This window comes from Salmo salar, chromosome 02, assembly GCF_965601325.2.
Source record: "Salmo salar chromosome 02, fSalSal1, whole genome shotgun sequence".
Classification (NCBI taxonomy): domain Eukaryota; kingdom Metazoa; phylum Chordata; class Actinopteri; order Salmoniformes; family Salmonidae; genus Salmo; species Salmo salar.
In genome coordinates this window covers 50,310,766-50,334,318 of record NC_138292.1, presented here as the reverse complement: position 1 = coordinate 50,334,318, position 23,553 = coordinate 50,310,766, and the positions used below count along the sequence as shown (strand labels likewise).

At 44.7% G+C, this 23,553-nt stretch overlaps 1 protein-coding gene across 3 annotated transcripts in view; it reads right to left on the bottom strand.

Moving 5' to 3' along the window:
- The window catches only part of LOC106584839 (serum response factor), a 33,392-nt gene extending 31,226 nt beyond the window's left edge, over nucleotides 1-2,166 (bottom strand). Inside the window, exon 1 of one of the 3 annotated variants that reach the window (XM_014170457.3) lies at nucleotides 1,281-2,166. In XM_014170457.3, the coding sequence (XP_014025932.1) occupies nucleotides 1,281-1,736 (456 nt within the window). In that variant the 5' untranslated portion in view covers nucleotides 1,737-2,166. The remainder of the gene's footprint in view (nucleotides 1-1,280) is intronic. The other 2 variants (XM_014170443.3, XM_014170449.3) reach the window with 2 other exon arrangements.
- Between the last annotated feature and the right edge of the window lie 21,387 nt (nucleotides 2,167-23,553).

The following is a 23,553-nucleotide window of genomic DNA, read 5'->3' as shown; positions in this document are numbered from 1 at the left end:
GTCTCTTGATCCTCTGTAGAAGCTGAATTGCTATACAAATCTAAAAATCAGTCCTGCAACTATATAGCAGCTCATGAAAAGTAGCTACCCTGGACAGCCTAATCAAGAAGCATTCATGAAAACATTGTGTTATGAATAAAATCTATAATAGGGCCTCTGACCATTTAACTCAAATTAGTTAGCTGTAAGTTATCACATAAAAAAATACTTGACAGATAGAACTCAATGTCTCAATGCCGTGTTAAATCAAGTTTCCTGGACATTACGAAAGGTGTCCCGCAGGGGTCGATTCTGGGTCCTGTACTTTTTAATGTTTACATTAACAATAGACTTGTCTGCAAAACATTGTAACCTGCACTTGTATGCCAATGACACTGTTATGTATGCTATTGCCCCCACGGTTGACCAGGCCCTATCTGAACTACAGTCTGCCTTCATTGTATTACAGAAAGACTTTGACCTCAAATTAGTACCGAATGCAGCTAAAACTAAGTATGTGGTTTTCTAGAGCGTGTTAGATGCAGTTTATCACAACACTTTATTATGGGCGACAATTTAAATACTCATCACTGCATTCTCTACCAGAAAGTTGGTTGGCCCTCTGATGTCATGTAAGTTGACACATTGCTATGTTTTCATTTATAAAAGACTTTCACATAAAGTCCCACTATACCTAACATCATTACTAAACTTGAGACATACAAGTTTCCACACTGGTCTCAGGGATGGCTAACTCTGGAAATTCCGTTGGTCTCCGAGTTAACTAAATGCTGATTTTACCTTTCGTGTACCTTATTTAACAATCTTCGAAATGTCCTTAAATTTGATGTTTTGGTGCTTCTAGGGCAATTCAGAAAGCTGATTAAGGACCTTATTACTGATGAATGTGTTTTTTTTAATGACCGTGTTTTTCCTTCTTTCTGTTTGCATTTATATTTTGATGTGTATTTTACTGTGATTTATGTAATGAGACCTTGGTCTCAGTATGACTCTCTGATAAAGTAAAGGTTAAATCAAATAGTTAAGCTATAAGTTACATCACATGAAACAGGTCATCACTAGTTACCACAGTCCCCGCCTATTTTAAAATTGATTGTAAACCTAAGCACACTGCTAACCATATACCTAACCTTAAATTAAGACCAAAAAAAAGCACATTTTTACCATAGCGCCAACACGTGTGCCTGTGAAATGGAACGTCTGCGCAGGTGTGGGAGCACGATCACAGGTTGGCAGCATGTCTGAAATGAAAACAAAGAGACCGACTACTGACAACTAACCTTCTTCATAATGCCAGTCTTCCTCTTGCTAAAGGTTGTGTACCGCCGAAGTTTGTTGTCTATAAATTCCATTTTGATCTTGACTCGTCCGCGGGTTTTCTTGCCTGGCTTTGCCCCGGTTGTACCTCCCGTGACACCGCCATAACCTCCCGGGGGTAGCCCCACAGACGTCGCCGATGCAGCGACTTCCATCTCAGCTCTCTCCCGTTTCACCCCTCTTTTGTCCCCGGCTGAGCCCATGGTCTCATCATCATCCCCGGAGTCGGACTCTGGTTCAGAGCCGCTGTACACCACCTCGGCTGAGTATTGTCTGATTCGGTCGTCAAACCTTCCACCTTCGGCACCACTCATGTTCGTTCCCGGGTTATTGACTTGCAGAGCGGTCAACCCAGTCCCATTTCCAGGTCGTGCGCCCCCTGGTCTTGTACCTATTCCTGCCCCGTTTCCCCCCAACATTCCGAACCTGTCCCCCAGGCCTTCAAACCTCTCGCGCCGTTGCGGTCGATGGACCCACTGGGTCTATGCGTAAATGAGCGATGTTGTGATCGAACCGAAATTATAAAAAAACGGTCTATTCCTCAGCTTGTTGGTGCAAATTGCCTTGGAATCCAGCTAATCGAGAGATAACTAGTTAAATGGCATTTAGCTAACGACTTTATCAACAAGTAAAGCCTAGCTAGCTAGATATATAGTGCTGCTGCGTGTTATCTGTGAGCTTTAGCAAAACACGATCAAATTAATAACCACAGACTAGTGTAAACGAAATAAATTGTCCATGGTATATAATTTACGATAACTGTAAAGTTGTAGTTAGAAGTTATGTTTCCTCCTACAACTAATCAATCAAGCCCAACCCCCTACTCTTCTCCACTTAAGGACATTTCGATTTACACCCATTGGTATTACTCCGCGATCCCATATAGTTCACCACGAAAACGCTTTGACCATTCCCAGTCTCTCTTCCAATATAGATAATTTATGTTATTAACATCTGGAAAATGTATTCATTTGAAAATACATTTTAGATGTACAAGAGTAACCAATTTAGCGCGCATGAATTCTATCCGGGGAAACGTTCTTTCGAGATCTACTTTCCGCCATATACAGAGATACATTTCCTTTTATGGTGTTGTCGCTCCTTATTTGGTGAGTCATAGCTCCGAACCCTAGGCAGAGAGGAAGAGGGCGAAGCGAGAGCATTTACTCCGCCCAAACAATGTTTGTGTGAGATCAGCCCTTTTTTGTATAAAGGTCTATGACAGAGTGTCGAATTTCGTGCGGGTTATTTGATCAAATAGAAGTTTCGTCATGTTTAGGCTGTTACAAATGTACTGATATAAAACTACCTAGTTGTGCATGTTGTTATCACGCGTATCTGCCCCCTCATTGGCTAGAATGCTCCCACCGGATCTCGCCTGCCTTCAATCATTAAGGACATGCATTTCCATTGTTAGAGCAGCCACTCGGTTATCTTGTAACTATAAGAGATCACCTTTGCCCTTAACTTGGTTGTGATTGGACGAAAAGGCACCCACATAGTTTCGTAATTGAAAGGAGCCAAATGTGTCTTGGATAAAAGTGATTTTAAAATTGCAAACCACGTAACGTATTTTTTTCCCCGTGATGTTTGAATAGTTTTTGCCCATAAACTACCAACTTTACCTGTGTTCTGAAAGTAGGATGTGAAGTCAAATACCACCCATTGTAAATGTGATGATAAATTCTCTGACATTTTTAATCACAGCAGTACTTTATTTACTCATATTGGAACTGAATATAAAAATACATACAGCATTTCGATTCTACTTCCATATTTGTGACTCTAGCGAATTAACCCTGAAGACCCACCCTGTGAATTAAAAGGAAAACAACCATGCAACATGAAGTAGACAATTATGGGGAATAAGATACATTTGGAATACATGCATTTAAATATCTTTATACGAGTTGTCTTGGAGATTCACCAAACAAATACATGTTCGTTAAAGACTGTAGGCTTTGCTGTAGCCACAAGGTGGCGGTATAAGTCTGATTTCCACAGTCAGGGAAGTTGTAAGGCAAGCCACGTTTCCTTTTTGTTCAGGTTTATGCAATGAAAACGTTGCATGTAACAAACATACAACATGCTGCATTTTGAAGCAACTTGCAAACACTTTCTCCAGCACTGCTTCCAAACTAGATGTGCATTCCAGGAGGTTGGTGGCACCTTAATTGGGGAGGACATGGTAGTGGCTGGAGTGGAATGGGATCAAACACATGGTTTCCAGGTGTTTAATGACATTCCATTTGCTTGGTTCCAGACATTATGAGCTGCCCTCCCCTCAGCAGCCTCCACTTGTGCATTGTCATTCTGCCATAAGACTTGCTGCCTAAAGAACGTGGTGCGATCTACAACCTCATGCACCAAGTTTAGAAAAACACTTTGTCGACCCTATTCTACCTGACAGACAATCATACACTACATGACCAAAGTATGTGGACACCTGCTCGTCGAATATCTCATTCCAAAATCATGGCCATTAATATGGAGTTGGTCCCCCCTTTGCTGATATAATAGCCTGTACTCTTCTGGGAAGGCTTTCCACCAGATGTTGGAACATTGCTGCGGGGACTTGCTTCCATTCAGCCACAAGAGCATTAGTGAGGTCGGGAACTGATGTTGGGCGATTAGGCCTGGCTCGCAGTTGGCGTTTCAATTCATCCCAAAGGTGTTTGATGGGGTTGAGGTCAGGGCTCTGTGCAGGCCAGTCAAGTCATGCTGAAACAGGAAAGGGCCTTCCCCAAACTGTTGCCACAAAGTTGGACGCACAGAATCATCTAGAATGTCATTGTATGCTGTGTGCGATTGCTTGGCCATGAAAACCCATTTCATGAAGCTCCCGATGAACTTCTTGTGCTGACGTTGCTTCCATAGGCAGTTTGGAACCACTTCGCGGCTGAGCCGTTGTTGCTCCTAGACGTTTCCACTTCACAATAACAGCACTTACAGTTGACCGGGTCAGCTCTAGCAGGGCAAACGTTTTATGAACTTACTTGTTGGAAAGGTGGCATCCTATGATGGAGCCACGTTGAAAGTCACTGAGCTCTTCAGTACGGGCCATTCTAATGCCAGTGTTTGTCTATGGAGATTGCGTGGCTGTGTGCATTTCTTTTTTACACCTGTCAGCAACGGGTGTGGCTGAAATAGCCAAATCCACTAACTTGAAGGGGTGTCCACATACTTTTGTATATATAGTGTACCTGTTCACGCAATACGTTTCTATCTAAACTGCTGACGTTCTGAAACAATGCACCCTACTGAACAGACCCAAGGTCAGACAGGTTGCAGTAGGGTCTGTAACACTGAGCTGGATACTGGATTTTGCATCCAGTATAGCATCCAGCATCTGGCTAAGTTACATCCAGCATCCAGCATCCAGCTCAGAGTTACGTCCAGCATCTGGCTCAGAGTTACATCCAGCATCCCAGCTCAGAGTTACATCCATCTCAGAGTTACATCCAACATCTGGCTGAGAGTGACATCCAGCATTTGGCTCAGAGTTACGTCCAGCATCCCGGCTTCGAGTTACATCCAGCATTCGGCTCAGAGTTACATCCAGCATTCGGCTCGGAGTTACGTCCAGCATCAGGCTCAGAGTTACATCCAGCATCGAGTTACATCCAGCATCGAGTTACATCCAGCATGCGAGTTACATCCAGCTGAGAGTTACATCCAGCATCCGGCTAAGAGTTACATCCAGCATGAAATTGTACAAACATACAGTATCAGTCAAATGTTGTAGCCACCCTTTACCTTTGACAGCTTTGCACACTCTTGACAAAAACCTGCTGCAGAGCCCTCAGGACCTCAGACTGGAGCGAAGGTTCACCTTCAAACAGGACAACGACCCTAAGCACACAGCCAAGACAACGTAGGAGTGGCTTCGGGACAAGTCTCGGAATGCCCTTGAGTAGCCCAGCCAGAGCTCGGACTTGAACCTGATCAAACAACTCTGGAGAGACCTGAAAATAGCTGAGCAGAAACACTCCTCATCCAATCTGACAGAGTTTGAGAGGATCTGCAGAGAAGAATGGGAGAAACTCCCCAAATACAGGTGTGCCAAGCTTGTAGCATCATACCCAAAGGTGCTTCAACAAAGTACTGAGTAAAGGGTCTGAATACTTATGTAAATGTGATATTTCAGTTGTTCTACTTTCAATACATTTGCAAAATTTCTAAAAACCTGTTTTTGCTTTGTCATTATGTGGTATTGTGTGTAGATTGATAAAGGGAACAACAATGATTTAATCATTTTTAGAATAAGGCTGTAAAGTAACAAAATGTGGAAAAAGTCAAGGGGTCTGAATACCTTTGGAATCCACTGTATCTGTAAAGTCCCTCAGTTGAGCAAGGAATTTTGAGCACAGATTCAACCAGAAAGACCATGGAAGTTTTCCAAAGGTTCGCAAAGAAGGGCACCTATTGGTAGATGGGTAAAAAAAAGAAGCAGACATTGAATATCCCTTTGAGCATAGTGCAGTTATTAATTACACTTTGGATGATGTTCTGCCCCTGAACAAGGCAGTTAACCCACTGTTCCTAGGCCATCATTGAAAATAAGAATTTGTTCTTAACTGACCTGCCTAGTTAAATAAAGGTAAAATGATTGGGGCAAATCCAACACATAACTAAGTACCACTCTTCATATTTTCAAGCATGGTGGTGGCTGCATCATGTTATGGGTTTGCTTGTCATCAGATAAAAGTAAACAGAATAGTGCTTAACATAGGCAAAATCTTAGAGGAAAATTTGGTTCAGGTTGCTTTCAGCAGGACAATTGCCTAAAACACAAGGCCAAATATACACTGGAGTTACTTACCAAGACGATATTGCATGTTCCCGAGTGGCCTAGCTACAGTTTTGACTTAAATCGGCTTGAAAATGACTATCTAGCAATTATCAACAACCAACAAGAATTGAAAAAATAATAATGGGCAAATATTGTACAATCCAAAGCTCTTAGAGACTTACCCAGAAAGACTCACAGCTGTAAATGCTGCCAAAGGTGATTTTAACATGTATTAACTCAGGGGGTTGAATACTTATCTAGTCAAGTGTATTATTTAGTTTTACATTTTTTATTCATGTTAGAATTTTTCATCCACTTTGACATTACAGTATTTTGTGTAGATCGTTGACAAAAAAATGACAATTAAATTAATTTGAATCCTACTTTGTAACACAACAAAATGTGGAAAAAGTCAAAGGGTATGAATACTTTCGGAAGGCACTGTACCTGCCATGATGTCAACCAGCATATCTGTGACGATCTGTACAGGGAAGACCACTATGAGTCTGTCGGGGGCCTGGGTGAGAAGGTCCAGTCCCAGGCCTGTCAACTGCTGCCCCAACATCTGCTGCTTGCTCACCATCAGCAGGTCAGGGCTGGAGCTGTCGGGGTAGTCTGCCGTGCTCAAGTCTGAACTGCTGGGTGGCCAAGGTGCGAAGATAGTCTGCAGGGTAGGGGCTGCCCCGGGTCATCCTTCAGGCCTTCGGCATTCATGTACTCTTTAGTTTACTGCTCCTTGAGGATCATCTTCTTATTCTGCAGCTGGGTCTTCTCTATGGCTGAGATCAGCTCTGTCTCTTTCACAATGCACTCCAAGGGCTTGTACGGGTGGAAGGGGGGGCAGCATGTCTGTCTGAACCGTCTGCAACGACAGGGTTATCCTGTAGGGAGCACAGCCTCTGCTTGGAGCCACCTGAGACACCCACACAGGACAACACAACCAGTTAGTTACAAGGTTGTACCAACCAATATTACAGTAATCATTATAACGCTTTGATGCCTTGTGTCGTCAACTGGTGTCTAGTTGTCTTCTTGGTCCACTAATGTTAGACCTATATTTACTGTTGGACTGACCTTTTGTGATGACGGGTGGAGGTGTTGTAATGTTGGAGGGACCTCTGTCTGGCTCCACCATGGCCAGAGCTTGGAACTCATAAGATGTAAGGAGATATAACAAAAGTATATTTGGTATCAATATTTGGTAACAACTTGGTGTCAATACAACTCCATCCAGACATGTTTGTAGAGGTACAGTAGTTGTTTGTCTGTTAGTAAACAAGCGGTCAATCAAGCAAATGTATTTATAAAGCCCTTCTTACATCAGATGATGTCACAAAGTGCTGTACAGAAACCCAGCCTAAAACCCCAAACAGCAAGCAATGCAGGTGTAGAAGCACGGTGGCTAGGAAAAACTCCCTAGAAAGGCCGGAACCTAGGACGAAACCTAGAGAGGAACCAGGCTATGAGGGGTGGCCAGTCCTCTTCTGGCCGAGCCGGGTTGGAGACTATAACAGAACATGGCCAAGATGTTCAAACATTCATAGATGACCAGCAGGGTCAAATAATAATAATCACAGTGATTGTAGAGGGTGCAACAGGTCAGCACCTCAGGAGTAAATGTCAGCTGGCTTTTCATAGCCGATCATTGAGAGTATCTCTACTGCTCCTGCTGTCTTTAGAGAGTTGAAAACAGCAGTTCTGGGACAAGGTAGCACTTTTGGTGAACAGGCCAGGGTTCCATAGCTGCAGGCAGAACAGTTGAAACTGGAGTAGCAGCACGACCAGGTGGACTGGGGACAGCAAGGAGTCATCAGGCCAGGTAGTCCTGAGGCATGGTCCTGGGGCTCAGGTCCTCCGAGAGAGAGAGAATTAGAGAGAGCATACTTAAATTCACACAGGACACCAGATAAGACAGGAGAAATACTCCAGATATAACAGACTGACCCTAGCCCCCCAACACAAACTATTGCAGCATAAATACTGCAGGCTGAGACAGGAGGGGTCGGGAGACACTGTGGCCCCGTCCGATGATACCCCCGGACAGGGCCAAACAGGCAGGATATAACCACACCCACTTTGCCAAAGCACAGCCCCCACACCACTACAGGGATATCGTCAACCACCAACTTACTATCCTGAGACAAGGCCGAGTATAGCCCACGAAAAGCATGGATACATTTTTCTGCATCATTTATGTTCGTCAAAAGAGAGATCAGGGTCCAGGGTAACACCGAGGTCCTTCACAGTTTTATTTGAGAGGTGTCATAGGAGAGGGGTGTGAGCTGAGATAGGTCTTGTGCAGGGACCGACAGGATGTTGTTGAGGTAGTTGAGGAGGTAGGACACCACAATGGTGTGACCACCTTTACCACCTCCTCCTCTCCTTCCGTGTCCTCCTTGTCGCTGCTGGACGATTCTAAGATCTCGTTCATGTCCGTCTTCCAACTGTCAGGGACCACCTTGATTTTGAGGAAAGGCACTTCCCCATTCAACACTGGGAGTAGCCAGAGCAAGTCAAGAGTTACAGATCAATTTAATCTCAATTCAGTTGAATAAGACATTTGATTTCTCCGTAAGAATGGCCATTCAGTCCCTGAACTAAATGGAATTGTGAGTATAGAGCTCCATAGGTGAGCCCTCCTTAGCTTTACTCGACAGGAACTCAGGCTTAGCGATGCTGTCCATGTTAACTTCATGGACCTTCTTTCATTAGTATGACTGAAAAAAACAACACACATAAACATCTAAATCCATGTGCATTCAGCTAAAACAGTTACCAAGACTGTATTAGCAAAAATAGATGCATATTTACATTGGCCTTGGCTAGAACAGGGCAAAAATCAAACAAGACATAATATTTGTTAACTGACCACAATTTCCTTATAACTATTTGACACAAAAGTAGGATGCACAATGCTTACAATTTGGACTCTGCAAATGACCTCACTAAACTTTGGTCCTTCTCGACTTTCATTCGAGGGGTTCTGTCGTCCTCCGATTCATGTTTCTGACAAGACAAAGAAAAACGGACACATCGAAACACATGAGCGTATTCAAGCAGTCATGCATCTAAACAACACCCAGCCTGCGTCCTAAATGGCACCCTATTCCCTATTACAGGGGTGTCAAACTCAATCAGCGCATGGGCCATATTGAAAAAGCACAACAAATTTGCGGGCTAGACATAGCCTATTATGTTTGTTTTTACAAAACAACATGCATACAAATGCGACCCAAACTGGCCATTAGCCCTTTGTAATGTCTACTTATGTACATAGGATGCTGAATATAGTAATTTAACATATTAAAACAAAATAGATAAATAATGTGTCCAGCCTTTGCTGCTAGATGTGCATAATATGCTCCGACCCTAATCAAAACTCCAAATAACAAAAATGTAGCTAGGTTGTTGAAACATTTAAACATGTTTATTATTTTTTTGCATTGCATGGATGGATCACCAACCTGGTCTCAGAGCATTTCATATTATTCTGTATGGAAATCTGGAATACTTATTCACAGATGCAAGCGCATCAGGCTGTAATTTAATAAAGTAGATGACTCAACTGTAGACTCATTTATACTCGCTTATGTGTCCTATTGTCCTTTAGTAGTAATTTATACCCGTGTGAATCCTTTATCTTATAATTTGTTGACGAGCAAGATTACATTTTCTGTAGGCTACAGCAATGACCCTTTGATAAAGGAATCTTTTATCTTGATGATAATAATCAATAATCAATACTCAATACGCCTTGACTAATGCCCAAGGTTTGTAAGACAATGGGTTAAATAATTAGGCAAGGACTCAGCTTTCTGCAAAAGGTTTCTGTAGCTTTATTCAGAGAACGTTCTGAGGTCAGGATAACAAAACAGTCATTATATAGTTCTTGCTTACTTACGCACATGCATTTACACACAAACTGTTGGTGATCTGCATTCCCCTTTGACTTCCCACACTGTTTATCACTATCCAGCTCAGCCTGTTCCTTTCCCTCAAGGTTAGGAACCCCTTGAAGTTTTACTCCCTTTACCATCTGTCCCCTGCTCTCTACACTAATTACATTCACATATTTCTTTCCCTCTCCAGTGGTTCCTGGACTTTCTGGGACTAATCAGACCAATCGATCACTACATTGATCATTACATTGATTATTCATTAACCATGCTGTATGACTAATAATTCATCATGGTTTATTGATTCATTTACCTTTATTAGATAATTCTCTTATCACCCTTTAAGAGCGAAACCTGGCATGGACATTAAGCCTTCAACACTTTAAACTTTCGATCCGGTAGAAGATTTGGTCAGTGCCATTAGTGATTATGTGATACACTGCACTGGCTGGCTCTAGTGTGTGTGGGTCTGGGAAGAGGGGTGTGTGGCAATGCACTGCTGTTGGCGTGCATCACGTTGGCAGTGCTTGCTTAGACTTGTAGTGCAGCGCAACGCGGGGCGGTATGGAACAGGGCCAAAATGGATTGACAAGCCAAATAATTGCAAGGGCCGGATAGAAATGTGTCACAGGCGGATTTGGCCCGCAGGCCTTGTGTTTGACACGTGCCCTATAAAGTGCATTACTTTTGACCAGAGCCCTGAGTGCCCTGGTAAAAATTTGTGCACTATGAAGGGAATATGGTGCCATTTGGGAAGCACACCCACACTTATGCAAACGTGTGAACAGCTCATGCAAGAACACTGTATTGACATGAACTGTGTTTCCTAGGCCTCACCAGGTCAGCCCCCATCTGCAGCAGCAACTCAGTCACATCTGTTATCACAGGCGTATGTCAGAGACGTATATCCTGTCGCCGTTGTGGCATGGACATTGGCTCTTGAGGACAAGAGCACAGGTTTATAATTACACATAGAAGGTTGTGTGTGTGATCAGGATAACAAATCAAAACTTTGGAGGAAATGTTGGTTTTGGTGATAGCCAAGTGAATTTCGATAATGGCTGAATTGAGGATTAAAATATATATATCACCTTTATTTAACCAGGTAGGCCAGTTGAGAACAAGTTCTCATTTACAACTGCGACCTGGCCAAGATAAAGCAAAGCAGTGTGACAAAAACATGGAATAAACAAACATACAGTCAATAACACAATAGAAAATATGTATACAGTGTGTGCAAATGAAGTAAGGAGGTAAGGCAATAAATAGGCCAATAGTGGCGAAGTAATTACAATTTAGCAGTTTACACTGGAGTGATGTGTGCAGATGAGGATGTGCAAGTAGAAATACTGGTGTGCAAAAGAGCAGAAAAACAAATATATGGATGCGGTAGGTAGGTGGTTGGATGGGCTATTTACAGATGGGTTGTGTACAGCTGCAGTGATCTGTAAGCTGCTCTGACAGCTGACGCTTAAAGTTAGTGACGAGAGAATCTCAAATAGAGATTGGTAGTTTGGTTTGAGAGAGCCGAACAGAGAAGCAGTCCAGTTAGGAGAGGTTCTGCTTACCTCCAGCCAGCAGGTATTCAGCTCAAGGCGTTGAGCAGCCCAGTTCGAAGTCGGCCCCTGCAGTTGATGTTGGCAGCTGCAGAAAACAGAGACAACAGAGGGAGGATTCAAGATTGTTTTGCTGGGAACACACTTTTAAGGAGTACTAATCTATTCCCACTGTTGTCTCCAGAAAAATGATTTCAATTTGTTTTGGAAAAGCCAGCTTGTCTCTTTTGCATCAACTCAATAAGATCATGAGCTTAAAACTGTATCTGACTATAACCATATCACTGGAGAATTTTGTTTCCGAATGAGGGGTTTTGTATTTTGCCTCAACACTGAGCTTGGACATGGTACAGTAGGTAAAATCTCTAAACAGAAGCACTGGCTTAATTCCCAGATAGAAAGAGAGGGAGAGAGAAGCCCATACCTTGTGCCAAAAGCAGCGCCTCCATCTCCTCGTGGCCCTCTCGTGCAGCCTCTATGAGTGGAATGTATCCCTCATCGTTGACCTCCTCCAGTTTGGCGCCCCTCTTGATCAGCAGGGCAGCCAGCTCTAAGTGTCCTCCACTAAGGTCCAATAGCAACTGCGCAACCTTCACATGCAGTCCTGAAAAGGGGCAGATGAACATGCACGACAGGGGTCACCATCACAGCCATACTGCAGCTTGTTCGATTTAAAGGGATACTTCAGGATTTTGGCAATGCAAATCACTACGGAATCTGTGCCAATCTGGTTACATCCCTTCTAGCCATGACCCTGCAAGATGGACCATATAGCGCACCTGGACAGCCTCGCCAGGTGGAGCCCTTGAGTGCATGTTGAACTGGATGCGGAAGTTGAATGAGAAAGTTACGTCCCAGGACTCCAAGATGGACTGGATTGCCTCGCCAGGGGTTATAGCTGTTATAGCTGCCTCTCACAGGTTGCTAGCAATGCCTAAATTATGATTTGGTCAAATAGAAAACTTGTTAGTTGTCATAGCAACTGGATTTGTGTTATTGCAATGTGCATAGGGAAGTTTAGGCCTCCTTTCAAGTGAACAAACTACTCACACTGATGAGACATACATTAATTGTCTTGTAACGAGGGCGCTGAGAGTCGGGAAGCAAGTTAAGGGAGTGAGTGTTTTAATAAATAAACACAACATAATACAAAATAAGAAACACGAACAACGCACAGATATAACACAGGAACAGAAACAATAACGCCTGGGGAAGGAATCAAAGGGAGTGACATGTATAGGGAAGGTAATCAGGGAGGTGATGGAGTCCAGGTGAGTCTGATGATGCGCAGGTGCGCGTAACGATGGTGACAGGTGTGCGCCATAACGAGCAGTCTGGAGACCTAGAGGCGAGGAGGAGAGGGAGCACACGTGACATGTCTACATTTGTTTTTGACAAGTATATTTGATTACAGAATCCTTCATGCATAATTTTAAATTATATTAATTGAACTAAACATTATTTAAAAAAGTATATATAAATTCAGCTAAAAAAAGAAACGTCCTCTCACTGTCAACTGCGTTTATTTTCAGCAAACTTAACATGTGTGAATATTTGTATGAACATAACAAGATTCAACAACTGAGACAAGTTCCACAGACATGTGACAAACAGAAATTGAATAATGTGTCCCTGAACAAAGGGGGGGTCAAAATCAAAAGTAGCAGTCAGTATCTGGTGTGGCCACCAGCTGCATTAAGTACTGCAGTGCATCTCCTCCTCATGGACTGCACAAGATTTGCTAGTTCTTGCTGTGAGATGTTACCCCACTCTTCCACCAAGGCACCTGCAAGTTCCTGGACATTTCTGGGGCGAATGGCCCTAGCCCTCACCCTCCGATCCAACAGGTCCCAAGACGTGCTCAATGGGATTGAGATCCGGGCTTTTCGCTGGCCATGGCAGAACACTGACATTCCTGTCTTGCAGGAAATCACACACAGAACAAGTAGTATGGCTGGTGGCATTGTCATGCTGAAGGGTCTTGTCAGGATGAGCCTGCAGGAAGGGTACTCTATGAGGGAGGAGGATGTTTTAGCTGTAACGCACAGCGTTGAGATTGCCTGCAATGACAACAAGCTCAGTCCGATGATGCTGTGACACACCGCCCCAGACCATGACGGACCCTCCACCTCCAAATCGATCCCGCTCCAGAGTACAGGCCTCATTGTAACGCTCATTCCTTCGATGATAAATGTGAATCTGACCATCACACCTGGTGAGACAAAATCGCGACTCGTCAGTGAAGAGCACTTTTTGCCAGTCCTGTCTGGTCCAGCGACGGTGGGTTTGTGCCCATAGGCGACATTGTTGCCAGTGATGTCTGGTGAGGACCTGCCTTACAACAGGCCTACAAGCCCTCAGTCCAGCCGCTCTCAGCCTATTGCGGACAGTCTGAACACTGATGGAGGGATTGTGCGTTCCTGGTGTAACTCTGGCAGTTGTTGTTGCCATCCTGTACATGTCCCGCAGGTGCGATGTTCGGATGTAATGATCCTGTGCAGGTGTTGTTACACGTGGTCTGCCACTGCGAGGACGATCAGCTGTCCGTCCTGTCCCCCTGTAGCTCTGTCTTATGCGTCTCACAGTACGGACATTGTAATTTATTGCCCTGGCCACATCTGCAGTCCTCATGCCTCCTTACAGCATGCCTAAGGCACGTTCACAGAGATGAGCAGGGACCCTGGGCATCTTTCTTTTGGTGTTTTTCAGAGTCAGTAGAAAGTCCTCTTTAGTGTCCTAAGTTTTCATAATTGTGACCTTAATTGCCTACCGTCTGTAAGCTGTTAGTGTCTTAACGACTGTTCCACAGGTGCATGTTCATTAATTGTTTATGGTTCATTGAACAAGCATGGGAAACAGTGTTTTTTAAACCCTTTACAATGAAGATCTGTGAAGTTATTTGGATTTTTACGGCAGGTAGCCTAGTGGTTAGAGCATTGGACCAGTAACCGAAAGGTTGCTAGATCGAATTCCTGAGCTGACAATGTAAAAATATGTCGTTCTGCCCCTGAACGAGGCAGTTAACCCACTGTTCCTGGAACGTCATTGTAAATAAGAATGTGTTCTTAACTGACTTGCCTAGTTAAATAAAGGTTAAATAAAAAATGTATGAATTATCCTGAAAAAGGGACGTTTCTTTTTATATACACTGCTCAAAAAAATAAAGGGAACACTTAAACAACACAATGTAACTCCAAGTCAATCACACTTCTGTGAAATAAAACTGTCCACTTAGGAAGCAACACTGATTGACAATACATTCACATGCTGTTGTGCAAATGGAATAGACAACAGGTGGAAATTATAGGCAATTAGCAAGACACCCCCAATAAAGGAGTGGTTCTGCAGTTGGGGACCACAGACCACTTCTCAGTTCCAATGCTTCCTGGCTGATGTTTTGGTCACTTTTGAATGCTGGCGGTGCTTTCACTCTAGTGGTAGCATGAGACGGAGTCTACAACCCACACAAGTGGCTCAGGTAGTGCAACTCATCCAGGATGGCACATCAATGCGAGCTGTGGCAAGAAGGTTTGCTGTGTCTGTCAGCGTAGTGTCCAGAGCATGGAGGCGCTACCAGGAGACAGGCCAGTACATCAGGAGACGTGGAGGAGGCCGTAGGAGGGCAACAACCCAGCAGCAGGACCGCTACCTCCGCCTTTGTGCAAGGAGGAGCAGGAGAAGCACTGCCAAAGCCCTGCAAAATGACCTCCAGCAGGCCACAAATGTGCATGTGTCTGCTCAAACGGTCAGAAACAGACTCCATGAGGGTGGTATGAGGGCCCGACGTGCACAGGTGGGGGTTGTGCTTACAGCCCAACACCGTGCAGGACGTTTGACATTTGCCAGAGAACACCAAGATTGGCAAATTCGCCACTGGCGCCCTGTGCTCTTCACAGATGAAAGCAGGTTCACACTGAGCACGTGACAGACGTGACAGAGTCTGGAGACGCCGTGGAGAACGTTCTGCTGCCTGCAATATCCTCCAGCATGACCGGTTTGGCGGTGGGTCAATCATGGTGTGGGGTGGCATTTCTTTGGGGGGCCGCACAGCCCTCCATGTGCTCGCCAGAGGTAGCCTGACTGCCATTAGGTACCGAGATGAGATCCTTAGACCCCTCGTGAGACCATATGCTGGTGTGGTTGGCCCTGGGTTCCTCGTAATGCAAGACAATGCTAGACCTCATGTGGCTGGAGTGTGTCAGCAGTTCCTGCAAGAGGAAGGCATTGATGCTATGGACTGGCCCACCCGTTCCCCAGACCTGAATCCAATTGAGCACATCTGGGACATCATGTCTCGCTCCATCCACCAACGTCACGTTGCACCACAGACTGTCCAGGAGTTGGCGGATGCTTTAGTCCAGGTCTGGGAGGAGATCCCTCAGGAGACCATCCGCCACCTCATCAGGAGCATGCCCAGGCGTTGTAGGGAGGTCATACAGGCACGTGGAGGCCACACACACTACTGAGCCTCATTTTGACTTGTTTTAAGGACATTACATCAAAGTTGGATCAGCCTGTAGTGTGGTTTTCCACTTTAATTTTGAGTGTGACTCCAAATCCAGACCTCCATGGGTTGATAAATTGGATTTCCATTGATTATTTTTGTGTGATTTTGTTGTCAGCACATTCAACTATGTAAAGAAAATAGTATTTAATAAGATTATTTCTTTCATTCAGATCTAGGATGTGTTGTTTAAGTGTTCCCTTTACTTTTTTGAGCAGTATATATTCAATATCTGATTTGTTATTGTTACCCATCTACCAATCACTGCTCTTCTTTATGGGGCTTTCGAAAAGCTCCATATTCTTTGTAGTTGAATCTCTGCTTAAAATTCAATACTTGACTGAGGGACCTTACAGATGTAGTTTTATCACACAACACAATTCCACAGAAGTCACAAGTTTTGAAGGAGCGTGCAATTGGTATGCTGACTGCAGGACTGTCCACCAGAGCTGTTGCCAGATAATTTAATGTTAATGTCTCTACCATAAGCCGCCTCCAATGTCATTTTAGAGAATTTGGCAGTTCGTCCAACCGGACTCACAACCGAAGATCATGTTTAACCACGCCAGGCCAGGACCTCCACATCCGGGTTCTTCACCTGCGGGATCATCAGAGACCAGCCACCCGGGCAGCTGATGAAACTGTGGGTTTGCACAAAAACTGTCAGAAATCGTCTCAGGGAAGCTCATCTGTGTGCTCCTCGTCCTCACCAGGGTGTTGACCTGACTGCAGTTTGGCGTCGTAACCGACGTCAGTGGGCAAATGCTCACCTTCGATGGCCACTGGCACGCTGGAGGAGTGTGCTCTTCACGGAAGAATCACGGTTTCAACTATACCTGGTAGATGGCAGGCAGCATGTATGGCGTTGTGTTTGGCGAGCAGTTTGCTGATGTAAACGTTGTGAACAGAGTGCCCCATGGTGGCAATAGGGTTATGGTATGGTCAGGCATAAGCTAAGGACAACAAACACATTAGCATTTTATCAATGGCAAGATCCTGAGGACCATCGTCTTGCCATTCATCCGCCGACATCACCTCATGTTTCATCATGATAATGCACGGCCCCATGTCGCAAGGATCTGTACACATTTCCTGTAATCTGAAAATGTCCCAGTTCTTCCATGGCCTGCACACTCAGCAGATGTCACCCATTGAGCATGTTTGGGATGCAATTCCCACCAATATCCACCAACTTTGCACAGCCATTTAAGAGGAGTGGGACAACATTCCACAGGCCACAATCAACAGCCTGATCAACTCTATGCGAATGAGATGTGTTGCGCTGCATGAGGCAAATGGTGGTCACACCAGATACTAACTGGTTTTCTGATCAACACCCCTAACTTTTTCTAAGGTATCTGTTTATCAATGCTAAAATGTATTGTTTATGCATTGTTTAAAGTACTTGGGGTAAACAAATTGGCTGTCCCAGTAATGATGTGTATAGTTGTAGTGACATGTTTTGGGGATTTAAAGATATACGGTACCATTGAAAAGTTTGGATACACCTACTCACTCAAGGGTTTTTCTTTATTTGTACTATTTTCTACATTGTAGAATAATAATGAAGACATCAAAACTATGAAATAACACATATGGAATCATGTAGTAACCAAAAAAGTGTTAAACAAATCAAAATATATTTATATTGAGATTCTTCAAAGTAGCCACCCTTTGCCTTGATGACAGCTTTGTCATATCTATAATGTGGTATGGGGACAAAAAGTATGTGTTTCTCTAGTCCAGTCCTTCTCAAATAGTGGGGCGAGCGATGCGTGTGACCCCGGGGAACATGCTTTTTTTTGCCGCAGGGAGTAGGGTTTTTTTGCACCGAACAAGAGCACACAGCACAGAGCAGGTGATATGAAGTGCAGAAAACAAACCCTTAAGAGACACCATGGAAAAATATTTAACAGGGATGAAAAGAAAGGCGGAGAAAGATGGAGATAATGAGACAAACGTAAGTCTCCCGAAAGCTAAGACGAGGAAATATGACGAAGCGTATATAGCGCTTGGCTTCACTGTGACTACGGTGGGAGACGAGGAAAGACCGGTATGTTTACTGTGTCTAAAAATGTTGGCAGCGGACAGCATGAAGCCAAATAAATTAAGGCGTCACTTAAAGACATTACACCCCAATCACGCTGATAAGCCGCTTGAGTTTTTTCAGCGAAAACGTGCCGAATATTGCCAACAATCGTCCCGCTTTGTGAATGCTACTTCAGTAAACCAGCGAGCACTGTTAGCATCATATAAGGTGGCGTACGACCAAATTGCTCAGTGCAAAAAACCCCACTCCATAGCAGAGAAGCTGATACTGCCTGCAGCATTAGACATGGTCTCTGTCATGCTGGATGACGCAAGTGCTGGAAAAATAAAAACTATCCCTCTGTCCAATGACACTGTCGCCAGATGTATAAATGACATTGCTAACGATCTTAAAGAACAGCTGGTAGATAAACTCAAAGACAAACGTTTTGCCTTACAGTTTGATGAAGCAACTGACAGCAACAAAGACTGTTTGTTTATCGCTTATGTACGTTTTGACATGACAAACTCCCTGTGTGAGGATCTACTTTTTTGTAAATATGTCAGAGACAGAGCCACAGCTGAAGAGCTATTCAAAATGTTGGACTGCTTCCTGACTGAGAATGGGCTAAAGTGGGAGAATTGCATTGGTGTTTGCAGTGATGGTGCACAGACCATGGCAGGGATGAGAAAAGGACTTCGGCACTCATCAAGAAGGCCTCACCTAATGCTGAGTGGACACACTGTGTCACGAGGAAAAGTCTTGTCCCGAGTTTTTGAGCTCAGAGAGCAGATAAGAATGTTTTCGGAGCAGGAGCACAAGTATGACCTCGCAGAAAAATTTAGTGATGAGAACTTCCTGGCAAAACTGGCCTACCTGAGTGACATATTTGGAAAGCTAAATGAACTAAATCTACAGCTTCAAGGGAAAGATAAACACCTCCCTCAGGTCACAGACAAGATCAGCTCTTTCACTCGAAAGCTTGCAATGTGGGGCAGGCGACTTGATGAAGGAAATACTGATTCATATCGAGAACCTGCATAAATTTGTTGACACTACTGACTATGATGCCAACTCAGTGATTCCATATATTAAGGAGCATATTTCATCACTGATGGGATTCTTTAAAAAGTACTTCCCTGAAAACAGTTCCCAATATGACTGGGTGAGAGATCCTTTCAATGCACCAGCTCCAACTGGTTTCAGCTCTGCAGAGGAGGACCAGTTCATTGATATGACGTCTGACTCCACATTGAGACTGAGGTTAACATCACAGACACTGAGTGAATTCTGGCTGAGTGTAGAGAGGCAGTATCCACTCTTAGGGCAGAGGGCCATGGGCATTCTTCTTCCTTTTGCAACATCTTATCTTTGTGCTGCACTGAAGACCAAGTACAGGTCCCAGCTAAACATTGAGCAGGAGCTGAGAGTTGCAGTATCATGCTTCAAACCCCGCTTCGAAAAGCTGTGCTCTGCAAAACGTGCTCATTGTATCCATTAATCCTGACTTCTCATTTTGATTTAAAAAAATCTGCACAAATTGTTTTATTCATTTTTGTTTTATAGGTCAAAGTGTTTCATATATTGTGCTCCTGAGTTAATGTTGCTGATCAATTTGAATTTATTATTATTTATTGATTATATTTTCTTTTATTTTTCAGTATCAAATGGTCAAGAAATGTTTACAGTTTAAATAAGGGTTGAATTATTTTTTTAATTTCAGGCAAATTGATGCACTTTAAGTCTTTTCTGTTACAGACTAAAAAACAATGTTAATAAAGTTATTCTTTGTTGTAAGTTGATCTATATTTCTTTCTTTGTTTTCTTTAATGTTAATAAGGATACAATGTTATGCTAATGTGTACTTATAACAATTGTATAGGCAAATGATACTATTTACAGTCGCGGAGGAGAGTTGGGGGTGCGAAATGTTTACTTCTTCCTGGGGGGGGGGGGGGGGGCGTAACAGAAAATAATTGACAAGCATTGCTCTAGTCCGATAGAAAACAGGTCAGTGGGCAATGCAGATAGAACTGTCATGGTAAATTAAGGCTACTGTATGATGCACAAATATTTATTTAAATAGGAAAGTCAGTTAAGAACAAATTCTTATATTCAATGATGGACTAGGAACAGTGGGTTAACTGCCTTGTTCAGGGGCAGAACAACAGATTTTTACTTTGTCAGCTCAGGGATTCAATCATGCAACCTTGCAGTTACTAGTCCAACGCTCTAACCACTAGGCTACCTGCCGCCCCAGATATGGACTATCGTTGTTGTCCATTTGTAATATAACAATAATAAAACTCTCTTTTCCTTCAAGTATGCTTACTAGATCTTTATTTCGAAAAAATAACAGAACGACGAAGACAAAGTAAAATGTATCTTTTTTTTTTTAAGAAGTAAATATTCTCAAAAGCTGTGACAAACTTGTGCTTGGTGGAAATACACTACCGCTCAAAAGTTTGGGGTCACTTAGAAATGTCCTTGTTTTTGAAAGAAAAGGAAATTTTTGTGTGCTCTCTCTCCGGCCTCTAGGTCACCAGGCTGCTCGTTATGGCTCACACCTGTCACCATCGTTACGCGCACCTGCGCGTCATCAGACTCACCTGGACTCCATCACCTCTCTGATTACCATCCCTATATATGTCACTCTCTTTGGTTCCTTCCCCAGGCGTTATTGTTTCTTTTCCAGTGTTAAGTCTGTGCGTTGTTTGTGTTTATTATTTTGTTTTATGTTGCGTTTATTTATTAAAACACTCACTCCCTTGCTTCCCAACTCTCAGCGCACATCGTTACACCATTAAAATAACATCAAATTGATCAGAAATACAGTGTAGACATTGTTAAAGTTGTAAATGACTATTGTAGCTGGAAACTGATGATTTTTAATGGAATATCTACGTAGGCGTACAGAGGCCCATAATCAGCAACCATCACTCCTGTGTTCCAATGGCACGTTGTGTTAGCTAATCCAAGTTTATAATTTTAAAAGGCTAATTGATCATTAAAAAAACCTTTTGCAATTATGTTAGCACAGCTGAAAACTGTTGTACTGATTAAAGAAGCAATAAAAATGGCCTTCTTTAGACTAGTTGAGTATCTGGAGCATCAGCATTTGTGGGTTCGATTACAGGCTCAAAATGGCCATCAACAAAGACATTTCTTCTAAAACTCGTCAGTCTATTCTTGTTCTGATAAATGAAGGCTATTCCATGCGAGAAATTGGCAAGAAACTGAAGATCTCGTACAACGCTGTGTGGCCCGGGCCGCAGACCACGTTGCTTCTGCCGACCCTACGACTGCGGAATTGACCTTCTCCCTAGCACCACGCCGTCCAGGGGATGTCTGTAATCTCTGTCGGGACCAGAGATCAAGGCTATGGATACCTGCATTGGGGACGCCCTAGTTGCTGGATTTATCCGTCCCTCTTCCTCTCCCGCCGGCGCAGGGTTCTTCGTGGAGAAAAAGGACAAGACCCTGTGCTCGTGCATTGACTACCGAGGTCCCACTCATCTTCCCTGCCTTCGAGCCGCTCCAGGAGGCCACTGTGTTTTCCATGCTGGATTTACGGAATGCCTACCACATGGTGCGGATACGAGAGGGGGACGAGTGGAAGACCGCCTTCAACACAGCCAGTGGCCTCTACGATTATCTGGTCATGCCCTTTGGCCTCACCAACGCTCTGCTGTGTTTCAGGCTCTGGTGAATGTCATCCGCGACATGTTGAACCGGTTCATCTTCATCTACATTGATGACATCCTCGTCTTCTCCCGCTCCCCTTAAGAACACATGCGCCACGTCCGGCAGGTCCTTCAATGCCTTCTGGAGAATCAGCTGTTTGTGAAGGCGGAGAAGTGCGAGTTCCATCACTCCACCATCCCTTTTCTGGGTTACATCATCTCTGCTGGGAGTATCCAGATGGATCCTGGGAAGGTGAGAGCAGTGATGGATTGGCCTCAGCCTACATCCAGGGTGCAGCTGCAAAGTTACCTGGGGTTTGCCAACTTCTATCGCCACTTTATCCGTGGTTACAGCACCCTGGCTTCCCCCCTGTCAGCACTCACCTCGCCCAAGGTTCCGTTCACGTGGTCTCCAGCTGCTGACCAGGCGTTCCGGGACCTCAAACATCGCTTCACCACAGCTCCCATTCTGGTTCATCCTGACCCATCTCATCAGTTCGTGGTGGAGGCTGATTCTTCAGATGTCGGAGTGGAGGCTGTCCTATCCCAGCGTTCTGCCCTTGACCTCAAGCTACATCCCTGCGCCGCCTTCTCCCATTGTCCTCTCCCCAAACTACCCTCTGCCAAAGAGACGGCCCAGCTCATGGTGCAACACGTCTTCCGGATCCATGGACTGCCCGTGGACATGGTCTCCAACCAGGGTCCTCAGTTCTCGTCCCAGTTCTGGAAGGCATTCTGCACCCTCATTGGGTCGTCGGCCAGCCTGTCCTCCAGGTTCCACCCCCAGTCCAACGGCCAGTCGGAGCGAGCCAACCAGGACCTCAAAACTACCCTGCACTGCCTGGTCTCCGCCAACCCCACCACCTGGAGCCAGCAGCTTGTGTGGGTCGAATATGCCCGCAACACCCTTCCCTGCTCTATCTCCTTTTGAGTGTTCCCTGGGCTTTCAGCCCCCGCTCTTCCCTGAGCAGGAAGAGGTTGGCATAGAGACATCCTGGACCTAGCCCTCATCGCCAACTTCCACCGCCGGCACCCCGGTCAACCAGGTATGCGCCCAGGTAGGACGCCAGGTGGTGCCCCTGGGGGGGGGGGGAGATAACGTCACACCCTGATCTGTTTCACCGTCTTTGTGATTGTCTCCACCCCCCTCCAGGTGTCGCCCATCTTCCCCATTATCCCCTGTGTATTTATACCTGTGTTCTGTCTGTTGCCAGCTCATCTCGTTTGTCAAGCCAATCAGCGTTTTTGTGTCAGCTTCTGATTTTTCCCAGTCTCTCTTTTCTCGTCCTTCTGGTTTTTGACCCTTGCCTGTCCTGACCCTGTACCCACCCACCTGACCACTCTGCCTGCTCCTGGGCCTGCCTGCCATCCTGTACCTTTGCCCCACCTCTGGATTACCGACCTCTGCCTGACCTGACCCTGCCTGCCGTCCTATACCTTTCCCCACCTCTGGATTACCGACCTCTGCCTGTCCTGACCCTGTACCCACCCGCCTGACCACTCTGCCTGCCCCTGATCCTGAGCCTGCCTGCCATCCTGTACCTTTGCCCCACCTCTGGATTACCGACCTCTGCCAGACCTGACCCTGAGCCTGCCTGCCGTCCTGTACCTTTGCCGCTGTTGCTGTAATAAACACTGTTACTTCGACACGGTCTGCATCTGGATCTTACCTTGAAACCTGATAGGATTAGCTAACACAAACGTGCTATTGGAACACAGGAGTGTTGGTTGCTGATAATGGGCCTCTGTACACCTATGTAGATATTCCATAAAATA